Below are 25,179 nucleotides of genomic sequence, written 5' to 3' on the forward strand. Positions count from 1 at the left end.
ACCTCCAGCGGAGCTTTAGGCCAATTATGACCACTCAGAGATGGAGAGGAGGTACAGTTTGCAGGTGGGTGGAGGTGAGCTGCGCGCACTAACAGTCTGCAAACTGACGCTCCTTTCAACCCGCGCAGTGACGTCATGTATTTTTGACGGAGGGCAGGCAGCGGGAGAAAGGAGGCAGCGGATGTAGCCGAGGTGAAGGATGCCCAGGATAATGTCACCGCCGCACTCGCTCTCCCGCCGATCCCGACCATGATAAACGCAGTCGGGGCGGTCGCCCGCAGGATGCCGTCCGCGGCTCGGCGGAGCGGATGCTGGATAGCGTGGTGCCAGGCGGCGCTGCTCGGCGTGTCGGCGCTGGTGATCGTGGCCGAACGGAGCGCTCGTAAGTGGGCATGGAATCCCCGTCGCTAGCGGGCTGCTAGGGGGCTGGCGTGGGCTGAAATGTGAAAACAGGGCAGGGGGGTGTTGTATGTGCGCGGGGTGTTTTTACTGAATGTAACACGCTGTTGCTCGGCCATGATGCTTCGTGCTGGATCTTTCCCAGAAGCAGTTCAGGTCAGAGACAATCCAAATGGTGATGCTACAGCTCAGGCGTTACTGCTGAATTGGCAAACCTTGCTAGTTTGTTCTTTACATTTAACATCGGCTCCGGTTAGAACAGCTGTGGTGGCCAAACTGGGGCCCCAGGACCCCCCAGAGGTCATCCAGAGGGGTCATAGAGTCGAAAATGATCAAATTTAACAATTAACCTCTGCAGCAAAAAACTGTCCTTGATATCGATAGGAATGATATTTTAGATTTCTCTGGCAGCCATGCACCCTCTAAAACAAACAATTTGTTATAGGAATTATTACTAATGCTCTTATTATTGAAGTATTTCAGTGAGTGCACATCTGGACTCTGCACTGAGGTGTGATGATTCCCTGACTAAGCAGATCAATGGGGCAAGGGCAGGACACAAGAGACAAGGTGACTGTATGGGTACAAAGTGTGACTTTGCCTTCAGCAGGTACACCGTTCCCAGAAGATAAAAATAATGTGCTGCTGCACACTGGAGTCAGCCTGTCACAGAAAAATGAAGCGTTAGTTCAGATGATTGATGCAGCAAGACGCACTTTCTGGCTGGTGACAAGTCATTATTTTCACGGTGCAGGACGCCTTGTGTAACTAAAGACAAATAATTGCAGGCTTTGTTGAAGCCAGGAGTCTGGCCTCGTCTTGGTGGAGCCTGTATCATCTCATTAGAGCAGCCTCCTCTTAAATTAAATTCACACAAGGTGCTCTTTCATTCCTCTGCAGCTCTCCGCAGATTTGATGCTGGGTTTTACGTGCTGTGTTTCCTTTAAAACCTGCATGACTTTATGATGAATCAGACTGGACTGAATGATGTGCATTCTTTGCTGGAAACAAACAAATGCCACTTTACACAGAAACACAAAGTACTTACACCACCCTGAATCTGCATGTGTCTGTTGTATGTGTGTGTGTGTGTGTGTGTGTGTGTGTGTGTTAGTGATCTATTGTATAGGGTTTTACCTTTGGAATGAGGAGACGCAGTGGGCGGGCCTCACGCTCGGCCTCTTTCTACCAGGGACGGCAGTTCAACTCCTCAGTATGAAATGGTACTATGATGATGGCGATGACAGGCGATGCTACCTCTCTGTCATACACATACTGCACCTGGGCATCTTCAAAAGGTAAGATCTGTTCAACTCAGGGTATTATATGATAAAATACTGCATCATTTCCATATATACAGGAACACAAAGAATTCTATTAATATCAATCTGTCATTGAAAGCTTCACCGGGAGGTTACAGTGCATCACGTCTGTGGTATCTGTCTCCCCCTTGTGGCAGGTTATGGGACTGCATGAGGTCTGTGTTGCGCAGGCATGACTCCGTGGCCGAGCTTGGAGCTGCCGTCATGCAGCAGGCAGATGTTGCTGCTCTTTGGCTGCTGGAGGCCCTCGTCCTCACGCTGCCTCAGAGCCTGCTGCAGGCATATGTGGTTGTGTCCACTGATGTGGGCATCATGTCCCCAGGTAAACTGATCTCAGCGTGGCTCTATATGTCTTGTTTGTCACAAAATTGTTCAAGGCGGTGTCTGAATATGAGATAATGTCTTTTTTCCACACTCCCTCCTTGTGTTTTATACCCTCAGTGGCCTATTGCTGCGGGCTGTGTGTGCTGTCCATTTCCTGGGCCCTGGTGCTGTACAGCAGAGCCTGCTGCCTGATACGACCGGGCCACCTGGCCATGCCTCCAGCTGCCCTGTTGTGCCAGCTGGTGTGGAGGGCGGGCATGCTGGGTGCAAGGGTGACTTGCCTCATGTTCTTTGCCAGAGTCTTTAACTGGTGGGTCTGCGGAGTGGCAGGTGAGCAGCAAGCGTCGTGTGTGATCTGCGTAGCTGACATTTAAGTTTGACATCTTGGAAAGGAAGAGAAGGGGTGCAATGAACTAATGAATTATTGCAGTATGGTAATGTTACGCATATCACATTTTTATTCATGTCCACTGAAGTTAATGAGCGGTTATCCTCAGTGTGATGCAGCATGTCCTCTTAATCCAGTTTTTCACTCTGCGTCAGTGTGATACACTGTATATGGATCCCCTGTGTGCTCTCCTAGTCTATTTTTACGTTGACCTCCAGGTTTCCACTGGCTCACGGCCTCCTTCTGGCTGGTATCGCAGCAGCCGGACATCTGCACCGGCCCCTGGTGTTGGCGCGCCTTTAACGGCATCATGGGGCTCGTCCACGTCTTCGTCTTCCTCAACGTCAAAGACGGACCCTCGCGCTTCCGCATGGCCAGCTTTTATGCGGTAAGGATTCTGAAGAAATAACTGTCTCTCATTGGCTTTTCAGTGTGCTGTTTTGTATTCCATGTACAGCACTGCCTCGTCAACCTGCACACAGGGGAGCTGCACACACACACACACACGTATACAGTACACACACACATGGGCAGACAGTTTGCACTGTCATCCTCACCTCTGCGTCCTCAGCTTACAGTGACGTAAAGCTGTCCGCAGATGACTGATGGTGTGACCTTCTCTCCTCCTTCAGTTCATGCTCATAGAGAATGCCACTCTGCTGCTGGCCGCCTCCGACTTCCTCAGCGAAGCATCATGGGACAGCATGACCCTTCCCACCACTGTGCTGTGTAGCTTTCTCCTCGGTGAGTCACTCTCGATCTGCCCTCCCTGGGTTTTGGATTTGTCTCCCCTGTTTTGATGTTCAGCGCTTGTAATTAGACTCGTGTCAAAACGTCTCATGGTTTCTGAGTAATACGACCCCAATGGTGATTCAAATGGGCTAAAAGTAAGCAGCATCACAGCTGCCTGCATCACTACACTATGTATATATTAAGTGCTACTTGTTAAATAATAGTACAAACGTAATTGGTGATATGATGTAAATTTAGGATCTTAAATTCAGGATATTCGTGCCCAGGATATTCTGCTATTTCACTCATTTTGCTCAAGTTGAATATGATGGTAACTAAACAGTGAGACGCAGGATACCCAAGGATTGCTGGGTATCACAGGAGAAGTGAGAAGGTCAGATGCTGGTAAATGCTATGCAGTTACTGTTCGTGTCCATATGCAATACCGTAATTTAATTCAGGCAAAACCAGAGTGGATGCAGCGCTCTGCTGCAGCCCTATGCTGTGATTTGGACTAAATATATCTCTATGTTTTTCCTGACATCAGAACCTTGTATTTAGAAACTGTTTATTTGCCTCAGCCCAGCTGATGGAAACCCACCGGGTTTGAATTTTTCTTGTTGTGGCCTTTCTAACACTTGCCAAGTTTCCACATGGAGTGCAAATCTGAACCCAATTTACTGAAAATCAGTCACAGAAAATGTGAATTAATGCGTGCTTCCATCCACTACCATTATGCGAATTTTTTCAGCACGTTGAGATAAACAGCTGGAGGCGCTAATTCTCCTATCAGGTGCCATTAAACCATTGCAGAAGAGGAGGGCACGATGAGAGCACTCAAACTGTGGAAAACAATGTGGAATATGGCATCTACATTTGTTAAAATGTATACAAACACATCCTGAATGCGCTAAAATCAACTCATTTCTGTCCCCTGCTCCCCAGGCGCTACCTCTCTTGTCCTATACTACCGGTTCCTGCACCCCAAGTCAACAGAGATCTCCCAGGGGACCAACCACAACCACATGGGCAGCACGTGTATAGAACGAGGGGAGTCCTCCTTCTCTCTCGGGGACAAAAGCCTCCCAGCTCCCTCCATTCAAAACCACGGCAGTTTCTCCCTCTCAGGTGTGCCTGGTTCTCTGCTGGAGCACCCCGGAACCTGTGGGGGCCGGCCTAACAGCTCCTGCCCCTGTTACCACCACCACTGGCTCCTCATCCGCCTGGCTCTGAAAACGGGAGACCTGGGGAAGATCAACAGAGCGTACGGGGCCGGAGGAGCGGCAGCCATACTGGACATGGAGGAGTACAACCAAGAGTTTAAGAGCAACGAGGGCATCACTATCACAGCAGGAGGCAGCTGCGGGGGCGTCTCCACCTCCGAGTCTCAGGGGAAAGGCCTGGCACCTCTCTCGGACTGCAAAGACGAGTTCCAGAGCGTCAGCGAGCCCACGTCGACCGAACAACCTGAGGAGGAGGATGACAGTCTGGAGATGGAGAGCCCGCTGGAGTCGCCCGCATCAGATTTCAAACGCAGCTCACCCGAGGGCAAGTCTGTGTTTGGAGACAGTCCGGAGCCGTACTTCTGCCCTACAGAGTCAAGTTCAACCTTATATTTCAGCGCTGATCCTCAGTCTCCCAGCAGTGCCAGTAACCCCCGCTTGGACCGGGACACTGGGGGTCTGGAACAGGGGGTGCGCCTCAACTCAATCCCCAGCGATCCAGCCCTTCACAGAGATATCCGCGGGCTCATGGGCCGGGTTGGGCCACGCTGTACTTCCACTCCTAAATTAGACTCTGGAGTGCCAGACTCCCCGTCTTCTGTCCCTCATCTCACAGGTCCCAGGAGGCAGCTCATAATGTCCCGAAGAGATGACGACGATAACTTCTAACTTTTAAGACAGCATCAGGGAAATAGCAACAACTACTTATCCAACGTTAAAGGAGTACACCAGCTTTTCGGAAGGCGGCTTTTTCATCTGCTGTAGGATGAGAAGGCTGGCAGACATTTCGCCTCGATATGTCCGTATATTTAGTACACTGTGGGGCATTTGTGGTTTATGCAACAGTTCTGGGATAATGCTAAGCTAGCCTTCTCAAATCATAAGCTATTTTGTAAAAGCTTTGCCCAAATGCTCGACACAAAGAGGTGATCACAAAGGAGATCATTAAAGAGCCACAGAGGTGGTGTACGGAGCTCAGACACACCTTCTACTTCTCTACATCCAACATTGTTCAACTCTTTTGGCAGCGATTAACTTTAAGCCTCACAAACCATACTGTGCAAAAAAAAAAGCAAATACTGGTTCTGCCAGATTGTAAGTATATTAAAGAAGTAGCCAGGAGTTATATCAAAACATAAGTAATATGCAGCTGTTTTATGATCTCGGACAACTGTTGATCACTATATCACATGCCGAAACTGCTGTTATTCATGTTAATAATTGCCAGCAGTTAGATCTCAAGGGGGTAGGAGTGTGTGACCAGCGTTAAGCCAGAGCTTTGTTGGCTTCTTACAAGCACAAGTATCTTCTGTACCATACATCTGTTGGTGTGATTTTTATTTTTTTTTTTGTTACTCCCATACAAAAAAAAACTCCCCGATCCTCTCAGAGAGTAATACACTGTATTTTTTGTATAATCACATCAACTGGCATTGCTTCGAGCAGGGCTAGTCAACCTGGCAAAACTGTGTTTGATGTTTTAACTTAATTTACATGTTGACCATGTAATTGCTACAAAATGAAAAAAAAAAGTTTTTTGGATTTACATTGTGTTTGAAAAAAAAAAAATCATGTCTCAGGCACCGACTTTAAAAAGCTTTGAAACGTCTTCTGTGTAACAAAATGAAAAGATGCTCATGAGGTAATCGTGGTGACTTTTTTATGTGCTCTTGATTGCTATTTCTAAGGGGACAAATGTTTTAGCTCTTTACTGCTCTGTAAAAGGGATGAAATCCACTGACAAAGCAGTGAAGCGATGCTGGGTTTCTCTTTCCTAGGTGACTGCCTATATATGAAACTTTGAACTGTGAAGTGCGAGGCCACTGGTGGCTTTAAATAAGCAATAAATAGCCTACATATTGAGGTGGCTGGAATATGAGTGTCTTTTGTTATTTGATCAGCGTTTTTACATTTATGGTATTAGTCAGTAAGCGTTTAACACGTGTGCTTCAAACTGAGCGTATTGTGTAAACGGCTCCATAGAAGGTATTTATGGCACTCGCCCTTTAAGAGGCCGCGCATGCGCAGCTCAGTGAGAAAGTTAACTCCTGAACTTCGTAGTCAGAAAAATTCTGATTTATAAAATAGCAGGGAAAACAGCACTGAGTTGACATGGCATTTCGCCGAAGGAACAAGAGTTACCCTTTCTTCAGCCAGGAGTTCTTAATTCAAAACCATGCCGACATCGTCTTCAGTTTGGTGATTTTCATTTTGATTGGATTGATGTTTGAGGTGAGATGAACTCAGATTCTTTTCTTCCCCCCGTCTCACTCAGCTGTTTTAAGATGGTAAAGCCTGCTGCACGTTCAGAGATGTGACCTGGTGTGAATTTGGCTCTCTCTCGGTCGACAGGAGCTTTTTCGCCTTTTAGAAAAAAGGCGCTTGCATGTTTGACTGCATCTGCGAGCAGTTTCGCGGATACGGTGGCCGCTCGCTGCAGTTTTTACAGGTTTTGTGAACAATGAATGTTGCCGCTCTGTTCGCAGTCAAAGCAGAAACGTAGGATGTTAAACTGAGCCGGAAAGTTTCGGCTGAAAACAGCAGGGAACAAACTGAAACTTTACACGTTAGTTGCTAGTTGAGTTAAAGTTTTCGGTGTCTTGCAACGTATACTTTTAATTTTAAAGGAGTTTCTTGAACCGGAATGCAACTGGAAACTCCTATCGTGGTGTACACATAAGTGGCTACTCCAAAACAACTTAAGGTCACTTATTTGTTTCCTAAAGGTCACATTTTTTTACCCTCTTGACAACGTCTTGTTCCAGTTTCCAGTCCGCTTCAACATTGATTCCAAGATCTGTCAGTTAGCACAGACAGCGCAGTTCATAGAGGAAGTGAAGCGTTTTCAGCTTTCAAATTAAAAGCATCACTGTTGCGTTAAGCGAGTTCTGGCGCACATCGCGCTTCGAGGAAGTTTTATTTTGAAAAGCGCATACGGAAGCGGCTCCCCTTTTCGTCGCGAGCTCGACGGTTGTAGTTAACTGCCACGTCTCAATCTTTGAGCCGATGCTGCTGGCTGCCGTAGGCTCAGCTGAACTAAAGAGCGCTTTGACCTGCGGGGATTTCACCGCCGACACAAAGGGACCGAATTCATTAATTGATTAGCTGTGTCATTAGTTAACAGCTTCCCCAGCGTGCGCACAAACACTCGCAGTTCGCCCGAGCATTTAGCGAAGTTTCAATCCGGAACCCTGCTTGTGATCACACAGCTGGCCGAGTAAAAAATAAGAAGGGGATTTCCTTCATATTTCTCGTTTCAGGGGAAAAAAAGAACAACTGAGCTGTAGCAGCTTGAATCCGGCGTTGACAGGCCACCTGTGGCCTCGGCGCGCAGGGAATGACTGGTGACACCGTGGTGCCCAAACTGGGGCCAGGGGACCATCGGGGTCCCATGAGGGGGGTCTCAGGAAGGATGACCCTTTAAATCATTATGTGCAAGATCATATCTACTAAGATGGGATTGCTTGAGACTAAATGTTTCTGCTTTCAGCTTCTCAGATGTGATGATCTGCTGCTTTTCTCCGTTTTATTTTGCTGTATTGTGAATATTTCTGGGTTTTTTGACTGTTGGTTGGGCAAAACAAGCCATTTAAAACATCACATCGGGCTCGGGGAAACTGTGATGCCCATTTTTCTCTATTTTCTTACATTGTAGAGGCTTAACAATGAATCAATTAACTACAAAAATAACAGATTAATCAATAATCTGCTGAAGCTTTGAACCTTTAGTCTTGTGAGATGATGCATGGCTCTACCCCTGCAAACCGTGACGAGCAGCTGCAGCTACACTACACATTGCTTCATTTAGAAAAGCTGGGAAACGCCGCTGTAACGCGTGTCTCTGCGGGGATGCTCCACATCAAATAATCTGGGAGGCTCTGTGAGGCCAATACAAGCCTTGTCATGCCAGATTTTTTTTTTTTCCCAGCAGCATTACTGAAGGAATTCAGCTCTCAGCAGGCAATTATGATGCCATGAAGAGGATTTACTGGCATTATTCTAAACAGCATTATATATTCTGAAAAGCTGGGATCCTCACTCTCTCTGTCCCTCCACACGGTCAAACACCTGCCACTCACAGACCTCTTGAGGCTGCATTCACACACTGAAATATGTCGCTAATTACCCTCTTGTCTAATTTCCAGGCAACAGCCAAGACGGCCATACTGTTCATTCAGCCTCAGTACAATGTCACCACACTATCACCAGGTATGCAGTGCAGTTGAGGACTTCTTGCTAAATGCTCATTTGAATTCAGTTTTCCGCACTTCATACATGCCACGGTTTCACTTCCTCCTCTGCTGTTCCCGCATACTGCATCATCATATTACTGTCACTGAATTGTGGCTGCAGCGCTCCAGTGTGTTTTAACACGCCCTCTGACTGCAAACATTTGCTGTGTGTGTTTGTGTGTGCATAGAGGGAGAGGTGACGTTTTACCATTACGGATGGAAGGACTGCGCCACCATCCTCTTCTATTTCTTCATCGCCATCATCCTCCACGCTGTGGTGCAGGAGTATCTCCTGGATGTAAGTATCCAGTCACTGTGGCACAATGCATCAGTATCTACTGCAATAACACTGGAGGTCTGAGAGCGATGTACCCTGGCATTACGTCGCTGTTTTGTCACCGAACCATAATTTCCCAGAAAGTTTCCTTGTAATTTGGTGTTAATCAGAGGGAAAATAGGAATTTCCTAGAAAGAAATGCCCAGTTTAAACTCATATGTAGTAACGGAGACACAGCAGTCAGCACTGTCGCCTCACAGCTAGAAGAAGGTCCTGGATTCACTTCCTGGCAGGGGCAGAGCATTTCTGTGCTGGGTGTGTGTGTGTTCTCCCTGTACTTGTGCGGGTTGATCAAGTGCCCTTACCGGTGCTGCATGTTCAGCTGACCTGATGTGCACTGACTGAAAGGAAGTAATTGGAAAAAAAAACAAAAAAACAATTGCAAGTAAAGAAATTAAGCACTGTCTCTATTTTCATATAGTTGGTGATTGGTAATGAACCAGAAACAAACCTAAAATATCTAATCAGAATCAGAATCGGCTTTATTGGCCAAGTTTGTGTACACATACAAGGAATCTGACTCCAGTTTAAACACTGCACTCAGTGTACATGCTTAGGAAAAAGAAAAAAGGATGTCAAAGCATGACAAAAAAACTTCACAATAAGTTAAGGAGTGCAAAAAGAAAAACGGAGATACATACAGTGTGCATGGTGTTTGCATCCAGCTGCACTTTCTGGAGCTCAAAAGGACATTTTGAACAGAGCCGAGCAGCATACTGAGTGTTTTCAGACTGAATCAGACAACAGTCTGACATTGCTCCAGTTCTCTTAGGATAGAGCTGAGGAGACAGGAAGAGAGAGTAGCATTTAATCCATCTGAAAGCATGAGCCCTTGTGTCATTGTTTAGAAATAGGCCAGCGAGGAGGAGTGATGTTTTATTTTTGCACCATCACGGCGGTTTCCAAAGTGTCTTGAAAGGAATACTTCTTCAGAGGAACGTTTTCACGGCAGCCATAAATAGTATCTGCTGTCTTTTCTTGTCCTAGTTACATTTGTAGTGCTGTGACACTTCCTTGTGCACAACAATGACAGAGTCAACATGCCACTCATTATGACTGGATCCAGCTGCATTCACATGACCTGTTGTTTTGTTCACGTTGCAGAAAGTGAACCGGCGTCTCCACCTCTCCAAGAGCAAGAATACCAAGTTTAATGAGTCGGGCCAACTGTGTGTGTTTCACTTGGTGTCGAGCGTGTGGAGCTTTTACATCCTCATAACAGTGAGTGAGACTTTTAAATCATATTCAGTTTCAGCTTCCTACTTCAGGGAGTGTCGCCTCTATGCTCGAAACTTATCACCCACTAAAGAGCGACAGTATCAAGTGTCCTTTTCTCTGATTTCTTCACACAGGAGGGATATCTCCTGCATCCCAGCAGCCTTTGGGAGAATTATCCCCACGTACACCTCAGGTATGACTGATGTGGAACTAACTCCACATATTTACATAAGGTTTAGAGCTGTGTGACTACAAGAATACAGCAATGTTTGTAGATTGTTTTTTTCTAGGTTAAAGATGCACTTGATTAACATTAGAAGTATCCACAGATACTCCTTTGTCCAAAGAATCAAATGTTTTTAGTCTAAAAAGCAAATGTATTCAGTTTAATATCATAGAAATACTACAGAAAAAACAAAAATGTTCCCATTTGAGAGGCTGAAAGCATTTTTGTGCTTAAAAACATTCAAAAATTAACAAATATTATCAAGAGAATGTGAAGAAATAACTGAAGTTAGCATGCTAACGGCCCATCCTGTCTCATAACACCAGCCTGTACCCCAACAAGCAATGCTCCGATAGTATGGCTCCTGTGGTTTCAGTTGGGAGATGTATGTGAGCGGCCATCTTGTTACATTTAACAAGCTGTCTTAGTTTTTTGTTGTCTAATAAATAAACAAAATAAACTCATGAAATGTCAAGAAAGGACATATTCTCACACCTGTTTTCCAACAACAACCGTAAACCTTCTTTCAGGAAACTTATATGCGCTGAATTACCAAGTTAACACATCTTAAAACACACTTCATTCAGACTCAACAGAAACAAAGTTAAACTCACCCAAACCTCCTCGTTTTGTCTCTCCACCGCTCCACAATCACCGGCTCTGGCTTTGTCGAAATAGACCCTGAATTCACTGAATTAGAAGTGAAAATATTCTGTCTCTACACACTGCAGATGTTTGACCTGCTCCAGGCAGCTAATCAGGCCACTAGCTGCACGGCTAGCTGGGCTAACTAGCAAACAGCAGCTAGTAGCTGCAGCCAAAGACAGCTACAGCAATGAGCAGCAGTTAGAGGTGACTCTGGTGATATGCTGCCCCCTATTTGTTTGGAGTCTCATCTTACACTTTGCACCTTTAAAACACTCCTACACTTGTGTGCTAACATATATTTTAGTCACTTTAGAGCACAACGATGACTACTTCCTGTGTCGGCCCCAATTTAGACCCCCCATCCCTAAATTAGCATGCTTATAATTTGATTTAAAGTGATTTAAGAATGTGCACACATACGCTTAATATCAACTTCACTGAGGTCGTTTTAGGCCGTCAAAGACTCAGTTTATTAGATTTTAGTGGTTCAGAATAAGTTGAAATGAATCAAAGTGCTACAAAATAATCATCATTGTCTTACATGCACAGTGATCTAAACCTGCACACACACACTAACCAGCTGTGCTAACATGCACCGTACAGTTTACAGTCTGATTATGCTCCAGTTTGGGCAGCCACCTGATTTCAGATACATTCATGTAAATGGGGAAAAGCAGTTTCCTCTGTCAGCTGAGGGGATTAAAATAACTCATTTCACACAGTTAAACACAGACGTGTTTGCTGGGTTACTTGGCTGTGTCTACGCTTAACAAGGTTTATTTCTTTAACAGCTTCACAGTCAAACAAATCAAACCAGGAATGTGTCACTGTGGCCGCAGTCTGAGCTGCACTCAGCCTCTCCTTCTCGCCTTTTCTCCTGCTTTCCCTCCGTCTGTCTGCGTCTCTGCTCCAGGTTTCAGGTGAAGTTTTTCTACCTCACTCAGCTGGCCTACTGGCTCCACGCCTTGCCAGAGCTCTACTTCCAGAAAGTACGCAAGGTCAGTAAGCAGGCCCTGGGAACTGGAGGAGTACTGGAGTGTGACTAGATAAGCTGTGTGTGTGTGTGTGTGTGTGTGTGTGTGTGTGTGTGTGTGTGTGTTGACTTGTGCTCGTTCTGCATATTATGTGAGGAAGAACAGAAGACGTCCAGGATTTGTGAGTGCCGAAACTTTGCAAACGAAGGCTGTTTTTGTTTTTCAGGAGGAGATTTCTCGTCAGCTCCAGTACATCTGTCTGTATCTGCTGCACATCTCTGCAGCCTATTTGTTAAAGTAAGCATCCAGTAGAGGGACCTGGACAAAATGCACGAATAGTGAGAAAAGTAACACCCTGAATCAGCTGCTGATCGTATGCAGCTGCTCAGCTTTACTGCTCATGTTATATCAAATGCTGTCAATGCTCATGTGGTTAACGATGATCTGGAAACCCGACATGGACTGTTTTCTTTTTTTCATCTATTGGCTGCTTCTCTCTCCTTCCTTTGCGCAGTATGAGCCGTGTGGGTCTGGTGCTCCTCTTCCTCCAGTATGTGTCAGAGCTGGGCTTCCACATCGCCAGACTCTTTTACTTCACTGATGAGAACCATCAGAAAATGTGAGTCTCCTCGCCGGTTTTCATGGTTTTGACTTTTTTTTTTTTTTTTTGTCTCTGCGCCTTCCCTGCTCACCACATTTTCACTGTGCCGTGCCTCAGGTTTGACATGTGGGCGGTCAGCTTTGTGTTTACACGGATGGCCACGCTGACCCTGATGTTCCTGGCTGTCGGGTTTGGTTTGTCTCGCGCAGAGAACCAGGGCCTGGACTTGGAGCTGGGCAACTTCAACACTGTACTGATAAGGTAACGACCTATGTCCGACGCCTGTGGATAATGATTCATTTCGTGTATCATTTACAGCTACTGTAACAATTGTATTGTAAAAAAACACACTTTTGAACATTTTATTGCTTTACAACATTAATTCACTGTGGATGCAGCCAGGAATTTTGACAATGATTGACAGGACTTGACTCAACTGGAGCAAACTAGACTGTGCTCCCCTTGTTGTCTCAGGTCACACTGACAAATAGACCTTAATATAAACACACACATCAGGACCATTAAGTTATTTTATTAATTCAGCACGCAATGTCAGGCCCTTTTCCCCCAAACACGCAATTGCACTAATCTTCTTACCTTTGTGCCCCTTCAGGATGACTGTTCTACTGCTGGTATGTTTGACCCAGTCTTGGCTCCTCTGGAAGTTTATCCGCTTCCAGCTGAGGCGCTGGAGGGAGTTCAGACACGAACAGGCCGTTCGCAAGAAGGCTGCCACGAAACAAGCCCTGCGGCCGCTGAAGAGAGACTCATGTGAGTGTCAACACCCGCTCAGACATGTTTCATAACGTGCCGCCATCAGTGTTAACAGCAGTGTGGCTTCCTTACCTAAAACGTGTTTCACCTCTGTCCCCCCTGCTAGTTGGTCACCATGAAAACGGAGTTCTCAAAGCCGAGAACGGAGCCTCTCCTCGGACCAAAAAACTCAAGTCCCCCTAAGACGGTGCACTGACTGGCCTGAACAGTGGCCTTAGCCCCGGCTGAGGTTTCTCATCAGCACAGCAGGGAAGCCGGCGGCCCCTGGCCACCGTGCTCCGTGTTGAGTGTGTCCTGAGCTGTTACAGGGACTCAGTCACTACAGACTTAGGCTTGAATGCTGGAAAATGAAATCCAAGGAAATCCCTCGAGCCCAACAGACATTTACTCCTCTCATCATATCAGTATTTTTTATACACCCATGCAGCCTGCTATCCCAGCCCAAGGAGCACCATTGTATGCAGAATGATTCAAATGTAAAGTGAACGCAGCGTGCGGCACACGCGTTACGGCGTGTCCGTGTTGAATGTGTCGATGCATATCCTCATACATAAGTACTGTACTGGTTGTAGCGTTGTCTGATGTTGCAGCTGTTTTCAGCTCTTCCCATTGAGCCGGCTTTGCTTGTTTTCTCGTCTGGTCCATTGGAGCAGAAAAATGTTGCTGATGATGTGGTTTGATATGAGCTTACTGTATGCAGGCCTTAACATTATCCCTCCACTGTGTCAGGGAAGGGATTTTGGCCAGCCAATAGAGTGGTCACCTGGGCTCCTCCCAATGATTTCTGTCTGTTTAAAATCCTACATTTGTCACTGGTCACTTAACAGATAAGCATCGAGTATGTATGTTGGATATTAGCGCATGCCATTCCATGTTTTTTTTTTTTTTCTTTTAATTGTTTTGTTAATTACATTATTAAATAATGCATTTTTCTGAAATAAGTTGTGGACTTTATTGAAACTGAAGTCATTTTTGTACAACTTTGCTGAATGGCAGCATGCTAAAAGTGGCCATGGTCTGGTCTTCTGTTAGTTTTACGTGGCACAGGGGACATAAATGTTCTTGCCTGATTGCTCGTCTCCTGCTTGACTGGACAGCTGCTTGATATAAGCCCAGTAGAAGAAGAGTATTTTAAGGTCCACAACACCAGACAACTGTTGTATTTGATGAATTTCCACAAGCTCTCAGATTCTGCCAAACAGAACACCTTTTGTACTGCAGGTGCAGTGTTTTATTATGATCAGAAACATTCTGCAAAGGCTTTAATTCATATTCTTGGGGTCACACACGGCAATCCAGCCTTCCTTGACATCATGAAGATGGCTCTGAATGACAAAAGAATGGGTATAAATTGCTGTTTAAGTCCCAAATTGTAAAAAAGTGACATCTACTGAGAAAACTGCATTATTGTCGGACAATTACAGAGAAGCCTGTTTTGCTAAATGGCTGATTTGGTTTTTACCATTTTGGTCAGATGGCTGATTATTTGCCGTCTCCACACCCAACTTCTGCTGCAAAGACTCCAGAGTCTCATGAGGGATCTCGCTTGAGACAGACTCCAGGTACGTCAGCACATAGCGGTCAGCATTGGTCAATACAAAGCGGTGGCTGAAAACTAAAAAAAACAGATGGGAGAGACGAGAAAGACGCTGAGAGCTGAGCTTTTAGGTTTTGTTATCTCTTAATCCCCAACTGGAAAATGAAATTTTACCTCGACAATTCTAATGTCAGATGCAGCTTAATGTATCTAGAAAGACATGTCAAGGCTATAATGAACAGAGGCTGGTAAAAGGAGAACGTTACCCTCCACAGTGGCTCCAATAGCAAAGTCTGCAGGTGAGTAGAACTCAGGATTGTCCACTGTAGAGCCCGGCTTGGGGACGCGCGTCTTTTCCAGGAATCTGCCGCCGATGATGCCCGAGTTGCGAGTGGGCTTTTCAAATATACTGATCATGTCATTGGACAGGAAGTAGGACAGTATGAACTGTCGGCCCTCGTCGTGGGGATTCTGGGAGTCCTGGAACGCGTTAGCACACAACAGCTTCAGCGAGAGGAGAAACAATGCCCTGCTGTGGATTACTGGATTGCTTCATATAACCAACCAATAGTCACTCAGAGGGTTCACTCACCAGCCTGGCAGCGTAGCGCAGCACTATGTCACTGTTTTCTAACATCTTTTGCAGGTTCTTTTTGGGAGGCTCGGGAATTAACGACAAACAGTTCTGGAGAGAGTCTTCAAGTGAACCAAAACCATTGTAGGGAGGAACCTCCTGGACAGATGTGGGCAATGAGCGAGAAAGAAACAATGATGTCCAACAACATAAAGTCACACGCCCTCATCATCAGGTTTGCATCAGCTTCTCACCTTCTTCCTCTCGTAGAGCACGTCAGTCTTCTTTGGTACCTCGATGGGTTCCATCTCCATGTCAGGGTGGTTCTGCTGGTAATACTCTTTAGTGAAGCCATCGCAGTCATACAGCAGGAAGCAGCGACCCAGCAGCTTTATCGTTTGGCCCAGCTGGAAGTCTTTGGGGGAGTAATACTCGTCCACTTCCTCTGTTGAAACCTCCAGCACGCCGCTGGGAAAGGTCTCTGGAAAGAAAGAAGACAACAGCAGCGAGTTAACCGAAAGCAGAGGGTGCACAGAAGAGGCAGGTGTGCTGCTAAGAAGCGTCCCTGGTGGAGCTGCAGCCTCTCACCATACTGTGGCTTAATTTTCTTGGGCAGCTTCTGTCTGCGCATCAGGAAGGGATCCCGTCCGCTGTTGGGTTCATGGACCTCTCTGATCTCCACCATGTCGTCCGCCAGGAAATACTGGATGGTAACACGCCTGGTCTCCCCGTACAGCGAGTCAGTGTCGTCCCACAGGGCAAAGAAATGCAGCACCTGACAAAGGAGAGGTTAGGAGCCTGGAACTAGAATTGGTATGCAATGCCATCACAAGATCACTTATTTGATTACTTCAGTGGCTTAAAACTACACTTATTTTTAAGTCGCCTTGCCGTTTTCTGCATTTTTAAAAAGTCTACTAAGAGTGGAGACTGGCATTTGCCAAAGTGTAAGGCATGGTACGTATAACAACTATGTTATCATACTCCTGCTTCTCTAATGGCTCCCCACTGAGTTTGGAAAGGAGGGAATTTCCTTTACCTTACCATCCATGGTGAGAAACTGGTGTGTGCGGTTTAATTTGGGGGGCGCTGTGTAGACAGGCGGAGGGTTTGTGCGGTGTTTGGTGTAAGGATCGACAGGCATCGGCTCGGGGTCGTTCACAATAATGCCCTCACTCTTCAAGAAGTCCTACACATGATGAATGAGAGGCACATGCAAAGAGTATAAAGTGTATTTACTACAACATCTCAATGTTTTTATGTCAGCGAGAGCATTCATACAGGTGAGTGCTGTACCTTTGTAAAATCGTCACACTGTGTGATGTGGTACTTGACCCCGTACACCTTCAGGTCCATGCCAACGTTGAGGTCTTTCCACAGGTAATGCTCTCCATGTTCATTCTTCGGCAGATGCTGGCGTTTGATCCGTTTCCCCTGCGGTATCCCAGAATTCTCCACCTTGGGCTCAGTGATGGACATGCTGTCATCCTCCAGGTAGTAGTAAATGACCACAGGGCGCACGCGGTAATCCTCATCAGGGGAGTACAGGACATTTTCCTCAAAGTATGCATTGAAGCACAGCACCTACAAAAAAGACGCTCAGACAATGATACAGCAAGAGAGAAATCTCCAGATGCTGCTCTGACACTTCTTGGTGTTATTGTACCTTTTTGTCGAGCGCCACGTGAGCTGGGATGAATTCTTCGACCAGGCTCTGGTCACGAGAGCCATAAGTAATGTCTGCTATGTCAAAGGACAGCTCGCTGATCTCCTGCTGGAGCAGCTGATCTGACAGAAGAGGATCCTGTCCGATGCCCACAGTGGGGCGACGGGGCAGAGCATAGCCATTCTTGAAGTACAGCGTCCGGGGACGATGGAAGGCCGACTTCTGCAGAGAAAGATCATTGAGGAGGGAGTAAAATCACTCTGGTACATCACGACAGAAATACACATTTGGGTTTATTAAATATTTTACACTGATGCAGGTGAACTCCACTAAAAGGGCAGTTTTTCTTTGAGTCTGTGCTGCAGTGAGTATGTGAGACGTAGAGGTGGTCAGAATAATATGAACACCTGTGCATGACAATGTAGTAAACGCAACCCTGGAATAAACACCTGAGAGTACTTTATCTCACATATTTTACAATAAATGATACAATAATTTAAAGTAAATGTCAGACTAGCTATTAACGTAGCTCTGCTGTGGAAAAAGTCGGAAATCTTTGGTAAAAGCATCCTAAAAAAAGGCCTGAAAGTCACTCAAAACTGCGAGTTAGTCGACATAAAGAAGTGGAGGAATGCAGGAATTACATCTGCATTACAGACAGAAAACTATGGCGCTAACGTCAGTCAGCCTAACGTAACTTAACTTAAAAACACCTTAAATTAACCTCGCTAGTTTTCCCTCTGTAACGTTACAAACTTTAACCGTATTCTCACCGTTAAATCCCGAAAAGTGAATCCTGGTAAAAATGGTAATTCGTGGCTATTCCACTTCCGAGACATTGCGGGTCTCAACGTGCGTTTTTCGACGTCCTCCCGTCAGCAAGACGTTAAAACGGGTTTTATGTTGTCGGGCTGATTTGAGGATTTTTTTAAAATGAGGTTTTGTTCGCGTGTGAAGCGACACGACGGCTCCGCGGCGGTAAGTTTATGGTATCCATGGAAACGGCACGAGAGCAACGAATTCACAAATAAATAATGTATACATTTCTGAAAACTACAACAAATTACGAATGAAAACTCAAGGACATTTAGTAATGTCGAAATGGTCAGAAATAGATTGACAAACGTTTTAAGAAAAAAAAAAAAAGTTTAAAAAAGTTAAACAGCATTTCCTTGAATATTTCTGAATGTGTACGTTAAATAAAGTTCTCTGTCGCGTGCTACAATCAATAATCAATAAGTTATATCTGGAAAAGATTTGTCATAACTAAAAATAAATATATCTGGCTGATTTTTATTCATACACAATTTATACAAACTGAAGCGCTCGCATTTCACCACCAGGGGGCGAGCAACACCAATAAATCTCACTGACAGACTTCCCACAGGTCATCAAAAACACACAATCTAGTGCTCATGATGATCTTATTGTAGAGTGTTAACTCAATATTTGTGTTATTAGATTATCATGAGATTAGAGGATTTCCTTTTTTCTACAGTACAAAGTTCTGTGCACGTCTGGATCCTGCTACAAGTGTTGTGCACATTTTGCACAACATTTAAAAAGCAAAACACAACATCAGGAGAAAATGTGCAAGACCAAACAAAACAGTGGACAAGTTATTTTTGAACACAGTTTATTCCAAGCACAGGAGTCATATTTTGGTCTCACTTTACCAGCTATTGGCACGTTGTAATCCCAAATTTAAACACATCTGAAAGTGTCTTTATAAAAAATATACAGAGTGGCGGTCTGTATGTGGATGACCCTAATATGTCCTGTGTCCTCTCAGTTAAACTCTCAGTCAGGAAAATACCAAGCTTTTTCTGAAAACTAGAATAATTTCTACGCTTGAATCCAGGGCAGCACAAACAGAACTGGACTGACAATAGCTTATTTCATTAAACTGGCATCACGGTTGAAGAGACGCGGTCTGCACGTCCTCTGCGAACCTTTTTTCAGTGCTGGTTCCTTCTCCAGACGGCCATGAGCAGCGATCACCACAAGCATCTGGTTTAGCACTGGTGTCTTTGAAACAGGGGCACAGTTGACACAAGACGTGAAATCTTTTTTACAAATCCACTGATACACAATCGCTATATTCTGGTTATGTACATTTACACGTGGGGAGATAACAAGTGCAACGTGTGACAGAGACATTCAGATCTTACAAATGCTCCACTTCAGCAAAGCAACAGTAATAATAAAAGGGAATAAATACAGGATAAGATAAATTTGAGATATCCAATTGATAAACCATTCGACCACTTACGGAGTTAAACACCAGCTGCACTCTTGACAACAGTGACTTGATAGCTAGAGAAGGCACTGCACTGTGAATTAAACATACTGTATCAAAAATAAGGTTAAATCGCTAAACCTCTTTGAGGCTCTTTATATGATATTTCTAACTCTTGTCTTTAAATGCTGACATCGCTGTTTAGACGGGCCGATCCCCTTCTTTAGGAAATACATCAACCAAACACAGAAACACTAGGATTGCATCCCTGAGGTGCCAGACAACCTTCGCCAAGTATAAAAATATCTCATAATAAACCATACTTGAGAACAAAAATACACAACATCAATAAACTATTAAATATTATAAAATAGATTTCATAAGGGTTGAGATGAAGTCCCCCCCAAAAATATCTTTTGGTTTTATGAAGTTCAAAAGGCAGCGTGGTTATTCACTGTGGAGAGATTGTCTTACGTTGTCCCGCTGTCTGAGCTCATGTCTTCCTGCTTCGTGCTGCAAAGTCCACACTTGAATACTGGAGGGCGCTGGGCGTAAAGCTCCAAGTGTCACAGTCTTTTGCAGCTGCCTCACGTTCTGCATAAAACAGCCCCGTCTGAGGCCTTGGTCCTTCAGTCATGTAGTCTCTACAGGCCTGTGTGTGTCTAAGGCAGCTAACCCATAAATCCCCACTTCAAAAAGGCCTGTTGAGGTCACGGGCGAGGCAGCGTAGCCTTTCACCCCTCGCTTCCGGCAGAGAGAGGCGGCTAAGAGGTGAGCTTACCATGCAGAGCGGGAGCTTATTCTCGAACTGAACGGGGTACAGCTTATGGTACCCAGAGGAATATGCAAACCAGCAGAGAGAGAGGACTTTCTTTCCAAGTCTGCAATGAGTCACTTTTGCATGCTTGCTTGTAAAGCTTCATAAGGGTCTCTCGCCCCTCTCCAACCCAAGTGCGTCCTAAATTTTTGTTCAAGTCATTCTAGATAATAAAAGCCCCTCAGCAGTCCTCAGTAATACCGGTTGAGGCTCCGTGTCCCGGGGATGTCCGGCTGCCCGTTCATCCAGATCTCCCGGATGATCCGCTCCCTCTCCTCCAGCCTCTGCGCTCTCTCCAGCTCTTCCGCCGACGTGAACACGTTCATGTTAAGCGTGCGTTCGAATCGGCGGTGCCGCCGCGCCGACAGGTCCGAGGTGGTGTCCCAGTCCGAGTCCGAGTCGCTGGAATCGGAGGACGAGTCGGCGGGGCGCGCTCGCTTCTTGGCGGGAGGCCGCTGGCGGGGCTGGCAGTCGGTGCGACAGGAGATCTGGACCACCAGGGCGAAGAGGGTGAGGAAGAGGCCCAAACACACGCCGCAGACGAAGAAGAGCGCTGCCCTCTCTGGGTGGTCTGTCATGAGGGGGGGGGGGAGTGCTAGGTTTAGTTGATTCTTACAGAAAACATGTCAAACATTTAATTGGATCTTTGTGACTGATGTTGGGTCTCTTTTATTTCCCTCTGACCTGTTCAGCCTGCTTTGTTATGAAATATTTCACTTGATGGCTCACTCTCTCCAATGAACACTGACTGCACACTTCCAGCTCATATTACTCACTTCCTCAGCTGGGTGCTTTGGTTTGGCCAACATGCCTCAGAATGTCTGCTAACCTCGATAGGTCCTGCACTCCTCCTTCCCCTGGTCTTCAGAAATGTCTTTCTACATGTTGTTAATGCTGGTTAATGCCTCCCACCACCTCAAGCTCCAGGTGGGCAAGACTGAGCTGCTCTTCCTCCTCGTCCTCCTCTCAGTAGGACTTTTCTTTCACGACTGTCAGAACCAAAGTGACACCTGTTCCTTTCATCTTTGGTCTGATCCTACGAGGCCCTTCGTCCAGCCTTAGAACAGGCATTGAAGGACGTGACCCCGCACACATTACAAGAGAAACTCTTTTAACTGTTCTAGTCTCATAAATATGTTGTTTATAACACAACTAAAATGGATACAGTGAATGCTGCAGAGGGAAACTCTTCACCCTTTGTCTTGGTCCCAACATGTGCTGACCTCCTGCAGATTTCAGTATTTTTCAATATTTTCCACCACTTTGATATCTTAGCACTTTTTATATGTTATAGAGGAGACTTTTATGACTAATAAACATTTGTCAGGTTTTCTGTTGCAATGTTCGGAGGGTTCACGCCCCCTTTTTCCTCACAAAAAGCCTGTACACGATCAACCGCAAATATCAGTAACACATGGTTTAAACAGACTCAGTTTAGATTTTTGAAGTCAACACTTAAAGGTCATACATTGTTTTGATAGGTGTGATATTCCTCAATAAAATACAGTCTATAAATGCAGATCTTAAAAGTTTATGGCATCTTATATGTGAGTTCAGAGCTCAAAGTTGAGCTAGCTTCCATTACACAGTCCAGTGCACGCACTGTATGTTTATTTGACTGCATGACGTGCACATTTCACTATGTAGACACTGTTTATTTGAGGTGATCGAGCAGGAAGTACCCAAACTACTGCAACGTCTGTGCTAGCAGCTGGCTGAGGCAGGTGACTGACAGTGTGTGCTGTGTGTGTATGCAGCCGTTTATCTCTGCCTCACATCTGCATTCCCCTGGCCCACATCTACCCACCTTTCAGTCCCAGGAAAAAGGAAATAGGGGATATTAGCCAAAAGATAGCCACACACGTACCACACATGAAAGCGTGCACTCAAACCCTAAAGTCACTTAGTCTGAGAAGTAACCTCCCTACTGCTTGTGATTTGATGTCACACAAGATTTTACGAACGTTGTCTGACCTGATATGTAAGTGTAGGCGGCCAGTGCGTTGCTGATGAGGGCCATGCTGGTGCCAGAGGAGGAGTTGATGATGGGATTCACGCCTGGGGGCTGCAGTGGCCTTTCTCCTCCTCCTCCAGCCTCTGAAAACTTCTCCTCGTTGGGGTTTGTCTCCCGAATCTTCTTCCGATCTGCAAGACACGACGGAGCAGGAAAGTTCAGTTTAACAGCCCAGAGCAGAGGAAAGTGGGTAGATCATGTAGCATTTTTCTTGAGACAGATGTTTTTTAAATGTTCCACTTGTAGAACATGACTGAAGTCTGAGGTCCAAACCTGTGGGCCCACATGCAATGACACACCAGGAGTGGGTTCATTACCGCATGTACAGTCAGACACTGACGGCGCTGGTGGGGTCATTTACAGTAAAATAAGAGTGTATCGTCTCTGAGGTATTGTGACTACAGCATGCAGACCACTGAGTCATCCGCAGCCTCTCGGCGGTTTTTCAGTTTTTAGTAGAAACACTTCTGTAAAAAGATGCATCACGCACAAAGACGCACACATGTTCACGGAGAGCTGTGTGATTCAGATGATAACACAACATCCGCTTCTGTCAAATTCATTCTGACTCAGGCCATTAAGAAACAGAGCACCACATGGGAAACGTTTGCACTTTGGCAACATTTCAACCCGCCCCCCGCAAAAAAAAAAAAAATCTTAAAAACAGTCTATTTATAGATGGGAACAAATGTTTCCTCCTCTGGATTTTCATCGCCGTACGACTCCTCTCGGTGTTTACGTGCTGGCTTGTGTTGAGCGGAGGAGTCGAGCTCAGAGAACAGAGTGATTTCACTCCTCAGACGCTCGTCTTCTGAGCACAGTCGCCTCTAGTTAACCTGAAGTGGATTTAAGTGGGTTAGTGTAACTACTGTAACTGTAGCTCTATGAATCAGCGATGCGTCACTGAGGAAAAAAAAAACAACGCGTAAGCTAAAAACAAACAGGACCGTTCAGTCCAGTGACCTAAGCCTCAACTCTGGGCGCATGTGTGCACAGTCATATTGACATGCTTGATTCCTTGTCAGTGTAGGTAAGCATGCTTCGGTGAGCTGTCACACACACCTATGACCTCTAATTGCAGAGGCTGTAAGGTGTGTCAGGCTTCTCTTTATCTGATAAATGCAGTTTAGGCTGGAATTGCTCACCGGGGAGGTAAATGTTTCCACCTGGGCCCACTGCTGTGGTGCACACATCAGCTAACATTCAACCAATAGACCACAAACTCTCTTCCTAACGTACTTAAAAATAGGCAGGTGAATCGGCATGTTGATCATATATTTTTAACACAAGGTGAAATCATTGCTAATAATCCGATTACTATATAACATTGGTAATTTCTGCATCTGTGGCGGACATAACTGGAACTGGGTAGTTAAAGCTGGGTTTACAGTATACATCATGGCTGAAGGGATTTAAAAAAAAACAGCACTTTAGTGAAAGAAAATTCCAGGAAGAAGACAACTCCATTGTGGCCAAACAGTCTCTGGGAACTGCAGTGCAGAAACGCCACAGTAACAAGCAGTTAGGACCAAAGATGGAGACAATAAAAAGTCTGGATCTTGTGGTTTCTGACTTTAACCTCTTTGGCCTTTCTAATGGGTGGGACAGTTTCTACAGAACCATCTCGTCCTGCCAAGTAACGACAGAAATTCACTCAGGTTTATTTTAAATTCTAGACGAGACCCTGACAGATAGATACCACCCTTACATCTGTGTGATACATACAAAGCCGGAGCCAGCGGCTGATTAGCTTAGCTTAGCATAAAGACTGGAAGATGGCAGAGACAGCTAGCCTGGCTCGGTCCAGAGGGAACAAAACTGAACCACCAGCACCTCTAAAACTCCCCAATTAACATGTTATATCTTGTGGTTTTATGGGGGTTATGTGCTGGACTTTGTCTCAGTCAGTGGAGTCTCCACTGGCTGCTCGGAAACCCAGTGGTTGTCTCCTGAAGTCTCTGTTCTCAGCTGAGAAATAGTTCCTCACCCACCCCGTTCCTTCTGACAGAGCCAGGATAACTGTTTCCAGTCTTTGTGCTAAGCTAATTGGCTGTTAGCTGTAGCTTCATATGTATTTTCTCATCTCTATTTCAAAATGTGGGACTATTCCTTTAAGACGCACGGTATGTGAAAGTATGAAACTGGTGACCCGGCTGTTTAGTCAACTGGCAGCATGCTGGTCAAGCAGAAAGATCAAATCTGTTTCTTTATGCGCAGCCTTTTGTCGGGCTGAAAATAAACAAACACCAATGAGACGAACGAAGCGAGAAGATCAGGATGCCGACGGTGTTTACAGTAAAATGTTTCTTGTTCCGCCTTCATGTTCGTCCCTCATGTCCCTTCTTCTTGTGTTTCATCCCCTATCAGTGCATCGCAGATGGAAACAGGTTTTTCTAGACGGCGCGAGGAAGTGAAGCCATTCATGCGTCAGCAACTGTCAGCACAGCGGCACACATCTCCCGTCCGCTCCCTCTCTTAGCTCCACATTCGCTCGTCCGTCCGTCCTCCTAATTAGTCTGGAGCTGGTAGCCGAGCGGAGCGCTGAGCGTGCTGGACGCAGGCCACCATTCCCCATGAATAAAGCTTTGTTTAAGTTTCTGTCCTTGCTGGCGTCTCGTTTTTTTTTTCACCCTTTCATTTCATTGTTCTTGCGCCATCTTCTCCCTCTTTCTCTCTATGGGACTTTGACCATATAACACTGATTTAGACTGTGGTCACATATAAGTGCAATCACTGGAACGCAGTATATTTTTAAGACTGATGATCATAAATGGTTCAAACCGATGGCTCTGCTCGGATACATGTGGAAACAGTTGAACCCGTGTGACTTTAAGTATATATATATATACATACGTACATGCCCCGACTTGAGAGCTGAATTACTGTTTCTCCTGATGCCTGGGAGGCCTTGGGACTGTTTAGTGTTAACTGCTC

The 25,179-nt window shown here is 45.6% G+C and overlaps 4 protein-coding genes across 8 annotated transcripts in view; 2 read left to right on the top strand and 2 right to left on the bottom strand.

The window, feature by feature from the left end:
* Nucleotides 1-129: 129 nt before the first annotated feature.
* xkr5a (XK related 5a) lies at nucleotides 130-6,251 on the top strand. The gene is made up of 7 exons (XM_076756829.1): nucleotides 130-382; nucleotides 1,514-1,697; nucleotides 1,859-2,043; nucleotides 2,163-2,375; nucleotides 2,652-2,821; nucleotides 3,066-3,177; nucleotides 4,111-6,251. The coding sequence occupies exons 1-7, from the start codon at nucleotides 250-252 to the stop codon at nucleotides 5,055-5,057; spliced, it is 1,944 nt and encodes a 647-aa protein (XP_076612944.1). The 5' UTR covers nucleotides 130-249; the 3' UTR covers nucleotides 5,058-6,251.
* Nucleotides 6,252-6,421: 170 nt separating this feature from the next.
* On the top strand, nucleotides 6,422-14,333 carry tram2 (translocation associated membrane protein 2). Its single transcript, XM_076756306.1, has 11 exons — nucleotides 6,422-6,620; nucleotides 8,534-8,597; nucleotides 8,809-8,918; nucleotides 10,062-10,178; nucleotides 10,310-10,368; nucleotides 11,963-12,047; nucleotides 12,250-12,320; nucleotides 12,538-12,642; nucleotides 12,742-12,885; nucleotides 13,238-13,395; nucleotides 13,505-14,333. Exons 1-11 carry the CDS (start codon nucleotides 6,501-6,503, stop codon nucleotides 13,579-13,581), a joined length of 1,110 nt encoding a protein of 369 aa, XP_076612421.1. The 5' UTR covers nucleotides 6,422-6,500; the 3' UTR covers nucleotides 13,582-14,333.
* A 346-nt stretch (nucleotides 14,334-14,679) lies between these two features.
* Nucleotides 14,680-18,014, bottom strand: efhc1 (EF-hand domain (C-terminal) containing 1). Its single transcript, XM_076757137.1, has 10 exons — nucleotides 17,949-18,014; nucleotides 17,176-17,397; nucleotides 16,806-17,093; nucleotides 16,549-16,698; nucleotides 16,098-16,284; nucleotides 15,764-15,990; nucleotides 15,528-15,668; nucleotides 15,202-15,415; nucleotides 14,861-15,013; nucleotides 14,680-14,723 (listed from the first exon to the last, which is right to left on the bottom strand). Exons 1-10 carry the CDS (start codon nucleotides 18,012-18,014, stop codon nucleotides 14,710-14,712), a joined length of 1,662 nt encoding a protein of 553 aa, XP_076613252.1. The 3' UTR covers nucleotides 14,680-14,709.
* A 780-nt stretch (nucleotides 18,015-18,794) lies between these two features.
* The window catches only part of eva1aa (eva-1 homolog A, regulator of programmed cell death a), a 67,074-nt gene continuing 60,689 nt past the window's right edge, over nucleotides 18,795-25,179 (bottom strand). For all 5 annotated transcript variants that reach the window (XM_076757138.1, XM_076757140.1, XM_076757139.1 and 2 more), the window contains 2 exons: nucleotides 22,206-22,376; nucleotides 18,795-20,802 (listed from right to left, as the gene is read on the bottom strand). In XM_076757138.1, coding sequence (XP_076613253.1) covers nucleotides 20,423-20,802; nucleotides 22,206-22,376 — 551 coding nt within the window. In that variant the 3' untranslated portion in view covers nucleotides 18,795-20,422. The remainder of the gene's footprint in view (nucleotides 20,803-22,205; nucleotides 22,377-25,179) is intronic.

Source organism: Chaetodon auriga, chromosome 18 (genome assembly GCF_051107435.1).
Source record: "Chaetodon auriga isolate fChaAug3 chromosome 18, fChaAug3.hap1, whole genome shotgun sequence".
NCBI classification, from domain to species: domain Eukaryota; kingdom Metazoa; phylum Chordata; class Actinopteri; order Chaetodontiformes; family Chaetodontidae; genus Chaetodon; species Chaetodon auriga.